Below are 11,925 nucleotides of genomic sequence, written 5' to 3'. Positions count from 1 at the left end.
TGCGCAGCAACAACCGCTATTTCCGCCCTTTCCCTGAAAAAGTTCATTTCACCTAATGGTACATACACATATGCTTTCGCGCTGCACTGTCAAATAATCAATTGTTGGTTCGGTCGACCCGTCCTCCTGGTCAACTGTTTGGACCCCCTTCCCGGCTAAGAACCACCCGGCCGTCGCCATGAACCACCCGGCCGTCGCCATGAACCACTCGGCAGTCGCCGTCGTGGGCGATAAAGCGGGGTACCTTGGTTCTTATTCTATCTCCCTTGTAGGTATGACCCAAACGCCCCGAAGACGCCAACGCCGTTGCCTGGTGTCATGGCGTGGAAGTTGTTCCCGTTTGTGTTATGGGACTGCGCCGCCGCCGGTGTCGTCACCAGGTTTACGCTAGCAGTACTGGGCGTGCTCGGACCGTTGGTGGCAGTTCCACCATTGCCTTGCGATAGGGTGTTGTTCTCCTTCTCGTTGGCCATATCCTTGGCCGTGAACAGGGGCATTTGCATTGTACCGCCCACGGACAACCCCCAAATCTTGCCAACATGGTCTGCTGAAATGTCCCCGTTGAAGATCTTCTCGCGTATTTGGAAGAAGATCTTGCCCGTCAGTAAACTGTCGCTGGCAGCTTGATGCGCTGTGCCAACACGCTTAATCTTCATTGACGCAGCTGTCGATTCTAAACCAGATTTCTGCTCGAATTGCTGGAGAATGTCACCTGCGGAAGGATCGTTGGGGGTAAGGCGACCAAGCGAGTGTAGCTTGATGGCGTACTTCATGAGATGTTTAACGTCATATGTCGTCGGAAACCAGATCTTCATAAGATGGTCGAAACGTGTTCCATCGTTGGGGAGCTCTTGGTCCATGAGGCATTTGGTGAAATAGCCAAAGTCGTAGCCACCGTGGAACGATAGCCATTTCACTTCCTCGAGTCCAACCAGCCCCGAAGTCGTCATGAGGGTGGCAAACTCGTTTGATACGATGCCCTCGCGCTCCAGCCGGTCGAAGTCGATGCCGGCTTCGCGCAGTGACTCGATCGAGCTCTGGTTCGCCATGTCCTTATTAATGTCGAACCGGAAGTTGAACTGCCATGCAATCGGTAGGTTGCCGTGAGTTGCGAAGTACTTCCTAATGTACGGTCTCTTCTGAAGCATTTCCTGCGTGGGCTTGCTCGGCGGCGTTTCGCCCTTCTCGTTGAATAAAGCTATGCCCACTTGAATTATCTTGAGCATATCCACATTTACTCGTAACGTCTGGTAGTGGTAATCGCTTTTGTCGATGAAGTTCCCCATGGGCCTCCCTACAATACCGGGAAACTCCGTGTCCTGTTGGAGACGTGTATCGTTAGCCTACCACGCTCAAACACAGTTGAAAGAGTTGCTCACCATGGCCACATATTGGTAGTCATCGATCAACTCCCGGAGGAGACCGATCTCGTCCTCCATGTTACTCCGCCACACGTCTCGTATGCGGCTCTTGTTACCAGCCTGCCGTGTAGAGTGGTCGCCGCCCATGACATGAGACTGCTGGTGGGGGTGCTGCTGCTGTTGTAATTGCGCGGCATGGGCGAACCCCATCCGGGCGGCATGGCTGTTGAGCCCGGTCTGGTCACCACCCACACCGAAGCCTGCGTTGGCCCCCATTCCCGATCCCAGGCCAATGCCGTTTGCGGCGCCAAAGGCACTCAGCTGAGGATTAGTCAGGTAGCCTTGAGCCGCCAGCGACGGTGGTTGGTGCGACTGGGAGGGGTGGGAGGGGAACTGATGGGTATACGGGGAGATGGCGGGTGGTCCATTTTGGAACCGTGAGGGAGGTTGAGGGGGCATGGTCGGTCAGGTGTTCGCTAAGAGTACTGCATGTACGTGTTTTTTGTGGTGTTGAATTGCTTTTTTATCCTATTCGCAATAGCTTCTTCATCCCTTGGGCGAGAGGGTTGTCCGTCATGGAAGTCGCCGTAGCCGCGGGCCGCCACCAGAATGGATAAAGATAAAACAAAGCTATGTTTGTCTGACCAGATGCTGCCGGATTCTTGCCTGGGCCGTTCGAGTTGTAAAAGAATAGACAGGCCAAAGGAGCAGCCTGTTGTCCACTGGTGAGCTTGGGTTGAGAGTCAAGCTGTCCGGATCGCGGTTCGAGCTGAAGATTGGATGGTCGAAGGTGGGTCTGGTCTGTCGTTGGGCAGGCAGGTAGGTGTGTCTGCAACTGCAAGCGTAGAAGGGACGGACGGGGCGGAATCAACGTGTGTCGTGTGTGCCCGTCTAGGATGGCAAGTAAGCGTGGTAGTTGCTGTCTTTTTTTTTTCGTCTCGTCGGTCGCAGGTGGGATGTGGGGAGGATGAAAGAGAGGTATGCGCAAGGGTTGGATGCAGCTGCTTTGGCGATACAATCGGGGTCACTCGTTCAAGGCTGGACAACGTGAATGCACATGGAGAGCGGGTGAAGTCGATTGGTTTGGGAATCCCAGGCCAGAAACCCACCAGCCTCGTGAGCGAGTTCCAAGGCCCGTGCTACCAGCCGTGGCGCGGGGCAGCTGAGCCACAACTCTATAGCGGCCATCGTATCAGTCCATTGGCCAGCCCGTCTTATCCAATCAGACAGTCAGTCCTTGAGGTAAAGAAAGTACATGCCTGGATGTCCAAGATTGAGCACCAGGAAAAGCCACTACGAATGTGATCAATCAGTGCTGACCGGGAAGCAAATACCAAGTTCGGTGTGGAGGCTGAAAGCCACTGTCTCTCGTACAGTATTTACCCCTGTAACTGCAAGTGAGTTAGGCTCGACTTTTTTATGCAGTTTTTGTTACATAAGCAGTTTATAGTAGGCCGCGTGCTGTTCTATTCCCCTGTAGAATTAACGAGTGCCGACCACGACCTCCCTCGTACGGGTTATGTGTTTTCACCATATAAGCAGTTTCTACCACTTGCAGTTACAGGGGTGAATACTGTATTCAGTTTCTCCTATATCAACCCTTGTGTCCACAAGTTGTGGTCCTGACGACGGTCCACTGGAAGCAACCCTTACTTGACCATTTCAGGCTTCCAAAACACAGTCCCGCTTAGGTTATGCCCAAGCTCATCTTCCTCTAATTATATCTTGTTAGGAACCAACAGCTTGTCACCGAGCACCGCCGCCACCATCTGGAGCGCCCCGGTTGTCTTTTATCTTCTCTGGGACCTGCCTGTCTGGCAAGCAGCCCAACGTCACTCCAGTCTCTATACACGGCTGCCCCTTATCTACGCCTAAAGGGCTTTCTATAGTTGATTTCGCGTGTTTCTGAGCGTTTTCATCACTTTAAGCGTTCGGTCCCCGACAAAGTTGCCTGAGAGACCGTAGTCATAAAGTCATATGCGCATATAGTCATGTCCATGATTTACTGGGTCGGGAAGACAGCCTTGCCAGCAGCGCGGGCCGCGGCAAGGGCACCAGAAAGGCCGAACTGAGAGGCCCAGCCGTTGATGCGGTGGTTGGCGTTCAAGTTCTTAACCACAACAATCTGGAAGCAGGTAGCACTGCCCTGGCGCGAGGCGATGACGGACCAGGCCAGGAAGAGCTCCCAGATACGGTACCAGCGCTGGCCGTACTTGGCATTGATAGTCTCGGCGTTGCCGAGCCAGTTGCGGTACCAGCGCCAGAGAGTGCCCGAGTAGTGAACACCGACAGTGTCGACACTGGAAAGATAATCAGCATAAAGTGAGGGTGCTTTTGGGGATCTGTGGAGCTTACCTCTTGATTTCCCATCCAGCGCTTTCGAGGCAACCGACGTAGTTGGCGAGCGGGGTGGAGGCATCGGCACCGGGGAAGATGTACTTGTTCAGGAAAAGACCCCAGATGAAGTCCTCGTATTGCCAGGCCTTGCGCAAACCAGAGAGCTGGACGTACATGGCACCATCATCCTCGAGCATGTCGTAGCACTGGCGGAAGAAAGTCGTAAGGCGGCGGATACCAACGTGCTCACCCATCTCAATCTGGGAGATCTTGTTGAACTTGCGGTCGGGGATGTCACGGTAATCCATGCACAGAAGCTGGCTTTGGCTCTCGGGAATACCGGCGCGGCGGAGACCGTCGTTACCCCAAGCGGCCTGGTTGCGGGCGAGGGTAACACCGGTGACGTGGGCACCGTAGTTGACACTGGCAAAACGAGCGAGAGTACCCCAGCCGCAGCCGATGTCCAACATGGTCTCGCCTTCCTTCAGAGCAAGCTTCTCGCAGACAATGGCCATCTTGTTATCCTGCATCTCCTCGAGAGTCTCCTCGCGGGTGAGGTCGGAGAAGATACCAGAGGTGTAGACCATGCGGGGGCCGAGGAAGAACGAGTAGTGGTCGTTACCGCGGTCATAGTTAGGGCGGATCTGCTCCTCGTCCTGCTGGCGCGAGTGGAAGAGCACATCGGGGGCGAACTCGAAGAAGATGAAGTGGAAAAGAGCCCAAGTGAAGGCGAAGTTGCACCAATCGTGGCGGTACTCCATGGCCTCGAGGCAGTCGCCGTTGAAGTCGACATCGCCATCGAAGTACATCTCGTAGAAGGTCTTCATGGGGATCTTGTTGCGGCCCTTCCACTTCAGACGGTCCTCGTCCTTCTTGAAGGTAATGTAGTACTCGACGGGCCGGCCGGGGAGCTTCACCTTGTCGTTGATACGAGGCGAGAAGTTGGAAGAGACGGTCCAGTACGCAATCAGAAGCGGGACGGCCAGCAGGATGACGAAGAAAATGGTGGTCTTGAGGCCGCCGCCGAGGCTGCGGGCAATGAAGGCCGGGACACCCAGCATCAGCGCCCCGAGGGCGTAGTTGGAGAAGGACTCATTGCCGGGACCCTCTGCGGGCAGAGGAGGGTTGTGGATGGCGGCGACCTGCGGGTAGGGCGTGTTAGTTTCGGCGTTATCGTAGTCAATTCACGCCAATCGGCCTGGGTACGGTAGAGTGAAGGGAATGAATGGTACACACGTTGGTGGTTGCAACGCCACAGTCCTCACCGGTTGCGAACTTGGGCGGCGGTTGGGGAGGGGTTGCGATGAAGTTGATATCGCCCTCGAGCTCCTCGCCCTGGCGTTTCTCGGAAGCCATGATAGCGGGTTGTTGTTGGGGAACAGACAGCACAGAAACACCTCGCAGCGCTCGAATGGGAGTGCCTTTTTTCTTCTTCCTTCTATCTGGGCTGACAGGCGGTGAAATTCTGTATCGAACCACACCACGAGAGAGGTTCCGTGACGGCAAGCACAATGGAACTGAGCTTGCAGGTGTAGAACTGAAAAGACCACCTGTTCACGCTAATTGGGCGGTATTAATACTTACGATTCCCTGCGTGGAGAAATAATAAAGGAGGGCGTGAGAAGAGGCCAGACCAGACCGTTTATTTTCTTTCGTCAGTCTCCATGCCATGGCCCAAGTCTCTGAAAGCGACAGGGCTTGTGGTATCTCTAGCTCCATAGGGTCCGACTACGACTAGCTCGCTGCTGTTGATGTACGTGTACGCAAAGCCCCGGGGATCCGCATAATACAGTATCCCGAGTCATTTTCGCATACTGTCGCTATGCTGTCGGCGTCGGCACATAGAAATCGTGACTCGCCTGCTCGCTCGAGACGTGAAGCATGAAACGGATGAGATAGATTACCGAGTAACAGCAATGCAGGCATTCTGGAGCTATCTGACGTCCACCTGCCCCGATCTCCAACCTAGCTTTTTTTTTCTTCCCTTGTGCTGCTTGGAAGTTGGAGCATCCCATCCAACATAAGATTTTGGACTTGGGGCTACACCGATTATCTGATTTGATCTGCAGTTTGCTAGCCAGGTACGTGTACCACTACGCGGAAGGTACTGTGCGCATACTCAACATGAATGGCAGCATCGGAAAGTGCATGGGCCCCGCGTCCCCGATGGACGACATGGTAAAATGGGAAAAGCTCTTTGTATCTGTGTACCCGATGACTAAGAACGATAACCCACCCTCTTTGCCGACAGCCAATTAAGTTGAGGCTGACACACGGACTTTTTTGGAGCGAGCTGAGCTTGGAGCAAGCAGGCAAGCGAAGCGAGCAGTCAGCCATTGGAGAGATTGGATCAATTGATTGATTGATTGAGAGGTTAAGCAAGAGAGCGACAGCCGCCCGCAATAGCTTCATTGCAGCACCACACACCACTGAACCCACCACCATGTATCCCACCCGGTATGATGATTCTCTGCCATGTCAATTGCATATGCCATGCATCATCTGTGACGGCAATTGACTGATGCCAATCCAGGTTACTGCGAGCGCACCACGGCGAGAAGCCCAGCCTTACCGGCTTCGACGTCAGAAAGTTCGCCCACTCGGCCGGACAGCCCCGTTACGACCCTTGGGAGCGAGCGTAAGTTTCACCATATCGTGCCACTTCTAGTGCGATGGGAGAATACGGTGGTTGACTGGATTGTCTGCAGTGAGGCGTGGCGATACACCGGCCAGTTCTCGAGATACAACCGCTTCCGGGGCGCCTTCCCCGGCCTCGGCATTGCCACCGTCGCCTTCGCCGCCTACTGCGGCTACGAGTACATGTTCCTGAACGACAGCCACCACGGAGATGCTGCGCACGGCGAGGAGCACCACTAAGAGGAGCAGACCGAGCAAGGGGCCGAGGATGAATGCAGGGCGGCGGCAGCAGTAGCAGCATTGTACATATTGCTATCTTTAAACATCCAGCAAAGAGGGCAACTGGAAAACAAGAACCAATGGCCACGGCAACGGTTCAATTGACAAAACATACAATTTCCCACCATTTGTCTTCAGCGCCCTTGGGAAAATACTGCTTTGGGGGCCGATCAAATAGCCCCTAAGATGTTGATTGATATCCGGGTATCTTCTGAGCCCGACGAATGAGCCAAGCTGGCTGGACCCGTTCATATTTTGGACCTGAGAGCATCCTGCTGAAGGGGTGTTGTTCACGAAGCGTTGAGGTTGTATTGGTGCAAAGGTTGAGGACGTCTAGAAGCCGAACCTACCACCCACAAGTAACATCTTGATACACCTATTGTCAGCCTGTCCTTCTTCGGACTCCATCTCACCATACCCATGCTGTGTTTGTGCCAATCAGAGTCCTCAAGGTGAAGAAAACCAGCTCGATCAGAGTCCCATAGGCAGCATTAGCGGCATGCCTTTCTCGGCCGGGTCATGTATTTATGAGTCGCATTCCAACGTCAGTCTAAGCAAGGCTCGCCGATTGACATGGACATCACATCATAACAGGCCCTGATGCTCTGACGCCATGTCTTGTACAAAACTATTCGGTTGTTCCAAGCAACTGGGCACGACGTAGTCGAACAGTCTAGCACATGCTGTCTCTTTGCAGGCTGTATCAATGTCCTCTATATATGCCAGGACGGAGGGGTGTACAGTTCTCGGTCTGCAGTAACGATGAAAAAGTATCTAGAGGATGAGAAGATTGTAGATCATATATCCTCTAAAGGTATAATACAGTCACCATAACCGAATCCCCAAATGAAAAGTATTTTATATGCATTTTGTGTTTGTTTTTTAAAGCAGTGTTTCGCAACACCAAAAGTCTAAGTAATCCGATGAGTATCCACTCGCCGGTCTTACATATAGAAGAGTGATTAAGTAAACAAAAAAAGTCAAGAATAGAAATAGCTTTTTGGAATAAAAACAGCAAATAACGCCAGGCCCTGTATGTCCAACTGATATAACGATGCTTTGCGCGCCAATGCAAAAATAAAAAGAAACAAAAAGGCCCCTCCATATATATGCATCGTCTCCTCTAGGTAGGTAGGTAGGTATCTAAAAAGGGAGCAGTAAATGGCAAGGTACGTATAATATATCTCTAGGCCGCCCGAACTCCAATGCCGTTGACCATGTCTAGCGCGCCTTCGACCGCAACCTCGAGCTGCGCCAACCGGTGCTTTAAATCCTTGTTCTCGTCCCGCAGCATGCTGACCGTATCCCATGCCATACTGGAATCTCGGCCGGTGCAGTTCTTGCACCCCCCGTTGGCGGCAGCCGAGTTGGCGTCGCCGTTGCCGGAAATGCCCTTCATAAGCTTCTGGAACGTCGACATCTCCTTGCCGAACTTGGGCTTGGGCGGCAGTTCCAGGTTGTTGTTGTTGTTGGTATTGGTGTTGGTGTTGGCAGCGGCGGCGGCTTTGCCCTGCTGCTGAGGGCTGGTAGCGACGGAAACGTCGGCTACGCTCTCCGTCGCACTCGTCAAGATTGTCGGGCTGCGGCTACGCGAGAAGACGCTGTCATTCTCGGCGCTGTCGTCCGTGTCGCTGAAGCTGACCTCGGACTTAAGCGTGCTCGCGCTCGCGCGCCATTTGTTGCGCTGCTCGTCCTCACCGACCTCGAGGTCCTCGCTCGAGATGGAGCGCTCCGCCATAATTTTCTCGTGGGCCATACGCATAAATCGTTCCTCCTTACGAGCGTCCCGTTCCGCCGTCAGCTCACTCATCAGCTGTTTCAGGGTCTGTTCCTGCTCCTGGGCCTGGCTGGCCATGTGCTCGAGCTGCACCTTCAGGTTCACGACCCGCATCCTGGTCTCCTCGGCCTCCTCCTTCTCCGCCGACCGCTCTGCCTGGATCTCGTGCAAAGCAGTAGTACGCTGGCGTAACCCTTCTTGCATCTTACGCAAAAGACCTGTCGCATTGGTTTGCAGATTCTTGTAGGCTGCCGGAGAGAACGCCTCGCCGTTGGGTCCCCCGGCAGGGTACAGAGCCGTCTCCACGTTCATGCTGAGAAGTTCGTCGTCTATCGGGAGGGCCGCAGGGGATGGTGGCCCAGTGCTCAAGCGGTTGGTCAAATACGAGAGAAACCCAGTGCGCGGCTGCGTGGTAGGGGCAGCAGCAGGAGCCGAAGTCGCGGTCTTCGATGGCGTCGTGCTCGCCGGCGTTAGCCCCTGGCGCGACTTTGGTGTGAGGTCGGTATCGGGCGAGAGAGTCACCTCGGGCGGCGGTGTCGGGCCATCAAGATTTCCGGACGCGTTCTCTGGCCGGCGAGCAGGTCTTCTATCGCCGGTGAACCCCATGTCTGATGATTGTCTAATATGACCTCGCGGTGGTGGCGTATGTGCCCGTTGGCTGATTCGGAGCGGGGACAGAGAAGGGGCGGTGTGTTGTCGGCGGTGTTGCTGATGTGAAGAGAAAACAGATGCATCCGATGGCCTCGACGGTCTTCGAGTCGGTTGCGATGTTTTGTTGTCATCGGAATGGGCGAGGGTCAAGGTAGGGTCTGGGGATCCCACATCTGTTCCGACTCTGTCATTCGCGTAGGGAGGGTCTATTTCCGCGTTTCCTCTCGGCCCTGGGGCCTGCGGGCGTGGGTCGATGCTTAGCATTGGTTTTATTAATCCTGTCCAGGGGGCACAGCGGTAGTGGGTTGTGGGCACTCGAAAAGTGCAAGGTCGTAAGTTGGTCTTGCGGAAAGAGTAAAAGTAGGGACCAGGTCAGGATGCCGGAGGATCCAGCGCTTCAAATACAACCAACGATGTCCAAAAGCTGGTCGTTGATGAAAAGATCTCGGGGCGTTTTACTTGAAATGCCAGAAGCGTCTATGCCGGTGGAAACTTGGTCTCCTCCCACCGCCTCCGAGTTTCTCGTGGTCCTGCGACGAATTGCTTGCTTGGTGCAGCAGTGTCGAGATCGAAAACGTGCTAGGTTGGGCTGGGCCCCTGCAACAAGGGTAGAGAGGTAGTGCCGAGGTCTCTTAATCTTGGGTCGGGGGTTTATTGTGTGTAGTGTGATTGCGCCGTTACTCGGCTCTGGAGTCTGCTGTCGTTTGGCGAGATGAGCTGCTTTGCGAGGCGAGGCCGTTGCGAGATATGGTCGGGTTGCGGCTTGGGCAACAACTGGAGATGCCTGTGGGCTTTTAGAGTTTTGCATGCAGAGCCGGCTACTTGTAGAGACAGCCAGCAGGAGGAATAGCAAGGTTGTTTTTGTTTTAGTAGCGAGCGTAGCGTTCCTACTCGCTGCCCTTCTGCAGCGTGTGCAGGCTGGGTGCCCCGGGTGACCAGGGTAGTGGCAGATCTCCTCCCACGAGCTGATAACTGCAGCAACTGCAGCTAATCACCGCGTCCTGTCCTGCCTCAGGCGGGGTCTCTCCGGTCGGCGGTGCTGCAAAAAAAGAGGAAGGCGGGCGGCAGGCGGGCGGTCTGGGCTGCTGCAGCGTGCTAAGCAGGGATGGCAGCTCTTCAGGTTGCGGATCGGATTTGACTTTGGCAACTGGCTGGGTGTCGATGATGGCAATTAGCAATAAGGTATGCCGGGAACTGACACTTTGATCGTGTATAAAGGCAGAGAGACCAGACGAGGAGAGTATATACGAGGGAAGAAGAAGCAGAGAAGGATGAATTAAAGATTAGTGATGAGACCGAATGAGAACCATCTAACCTAGGTTAAAGCTCCAGTAACAAGGGCGGGCAGTAGGCAAGCGGTAGAAGATCAACAAACTCTTGTTAAGACACTAGATCACACCTTAGGTTAACATCGTCGCCAGGGAAAAAAAGTGAATCAAGACCAAGCCAGAAGGGCGGGCTGGCTCCCTGGGTTGGGTGGCCGGCTCTCTTGACTATTTCTAGCTCCATGTCCTAGCCGATGACGCTGCTGTATGTATCAGGCTCCCTCTCATGGCATCCAAAACCAGAAGGTTGGGTGTTCTTGCATGATCGAATCCAAGGCCTGGCAGTGGATCAACACATAATTGGGTGTGGCTGAACGACCAACGAGACGAGACAGTCCCTGATTGAAGGCAAAGAAAGAAAGAAAAAAAATACTGGAACAACAGGTTACACCAGCTTCAATCTATTGGCGACGACTTAGCAGATAGGCTCATCAAGGATTGCCGATTGCAGCAATCCAGGGCCAGGCACACACATCCGATCAAGAGGGGTCGCATCCAAGTGGCTGGGTCGAATGCACTAACATTCCCAATTGCCGGCCGAGAGTTCTGGCCAGCTCGAGTTTTGGTATTTTGTGTCGTACACATTGGGTGCATCGATGGGAGAGTTCAACCCTTCAGCCATCTGGTCGGTTCCCGGAGATGAGGCACGTATTACCCACGGGAAGACGACATAGGGCTCTTAATCTTTTCTATTAATAATCGGTATCCCCGACTTCGCATGGTGTTTATTTGCAGTGCATCACGCGTTGAGACCATTCCGGAGTCTACAACCCGACACCATCCAGCAATGCTTTTATGAGGTTTTTTGCATCATCGGCCTCTGGTCACAACACCAATTTACCGTCCTCGTTGGCTGGGCTGTCTAGGCTGTGGCTGCATGGCATTGTTGCAAAAGCTGATCAACAGCTAACAGAGAGCAAAACCCACCCTGCGCTCGAGTGCGGCCTTGTTACGGTGAGCTGCGTCGTCAGCGCGCTCGCCCTGGCTTACACAAATGCCGCCCCATAACTTTCAGAGCACTGCGACTATGCGATGCCTCCCTCCATTTTACCTTTCATTATGAGGTCACAGCCAAGGTGACGTCGTGCCACCCTAACTAAAAACAACTTCAGGGGGTCAATCTCAACTCATTGCTCAGCAACGAATCCGTCCAGCAGGGCCCAGACAACAAACACTACGAGCAAATCACAGTGATCGGTTTCTGCCTTCTAAGTGCTATTTTGCACCTGCATGCGGTTTTGACACACGGTGTTGTAATTTGACACTGAGTTCGTATATTTATCGAGAGACTCTCTCCGTGTGTGTGCGTGGGCGAGCCAACAACCGACAAAGTCCCGTCAATCCAACTGCCGGGCACCCAGGCGTGTTCTGCTCTGGTTCAATCAAGAAAGCACCAGCCAATGTTTCAACAACGCTTTCCTGCGGTCCCAAAAGACAGGTTTGATTACCAGCAACATTTATTACTTACCTAAGCTAGGGATTGTCCTCACCCGGCTCCCCGGGCTCCAGCCAGAGTCATCTCCGTTTGTGCTGTAAATATAAAAGATTGACTCATTTA

The 11,925-nt window shown here is 53.8% G+C and overlaps 4 protein-coding genes across 4 annotated transcripts; 1 reads left to right on the top strand and 3 right to left on the bottom strand.

The window, feature by feature from the left end:
• Positions 1-257: 257 nt before the first annotated feature.
• Positions 258-1,820, bottom strand: PG986_008318 (CCR4-NOT transcription complex subunit 7; the record flags this gene model as incomplete). Its single annotated transcript, XM_066844540.1, has 2 exons — positions 258-1,319; positions 1,380-1,820. 2 exons carry the CDS (start codon positions 1,818-1,820, stop codon positions 258-260), a joined length of 1,503 nt encoding a protein of 500 aa, XP_066700652.1.
• Positions 1,821-3,363: 1,543 nt separating this feature from the next.
• On the bottom strand, positions 3,364-5,054 carry PG986_008317 (sphingolipid C9-methyltransferase 1; the record flags this gene model as incomplete). The annotated part of the gene is made up of 3 exons (XM_066844539.1): positions 3,364-3,661; positions 3,717-4,840; positions 4,935-5,054. 3 exons carry the CDS (start codon positions 5,052-5,054, stop codon positions 3,364-3,366), a joined length of 1,542 nt encoding a protein of 513 aa, XP_066700651.1.
• A 1,087-nt stretch (positions 5,055-6,141) lies between these two features.
• PG986_008316 (NADH-ubiquinone oxidoreductase B12 subunit family-domain-containing protein) lies at positions 6,142-6,575 on the top strand (the record flags this gene model as incomplete). Its single annotated transcript, XM_066844538.1, has 3 exons — positions 6,142-6,155; positions 6,232-6,336; positions 6,407-6,575. The coding sequence occupies 3 exons, from the start codon at positions 6,142-6,144 to the stop codon at positions 6,573-6,575; spliced, it is 288 nt and encodes a 95-aa protein (XP_066700650.1).
• Positions 6,576-7,800: 1,225 nt separating this feature from the next.
• Positions 7,801-8,997, bottom strand: PG986_008315 (uncharacterized protein; the record flags this gene model as incomplete). Its single annotated transcript, XM_066844537.1, has 1 exon — positions 7,801-8,997. The coding sequence occupies one exon, from the start codon at positions 8,995-8,997 to the stop codon at positions 7,801-7,803; it is 1,197 nt and encodes a 398-aa protein (XP_066700649.1).
• Positions 8,998-11,925: the final 2,928 nt, after the last annotated feature.

This window comes from Apiospora aurea (assembly GCF_038362705.1).
Source record: "Apiospora aurea strain CBS 24483 chromosome Unknown utg000005l_segment0_segment0, whole genome shotgun sequence".
Classification (NCBI taxonomy): Eukaryota; Fungi; Ascomycota; class Sordariomycetes; order Amphisphaeriales; family Apiosporaceae; genus Apiospora; species Apiospora aurea.
This window is presented reverse-complemented; position numbering and strand designations above follow the sequence as displayed.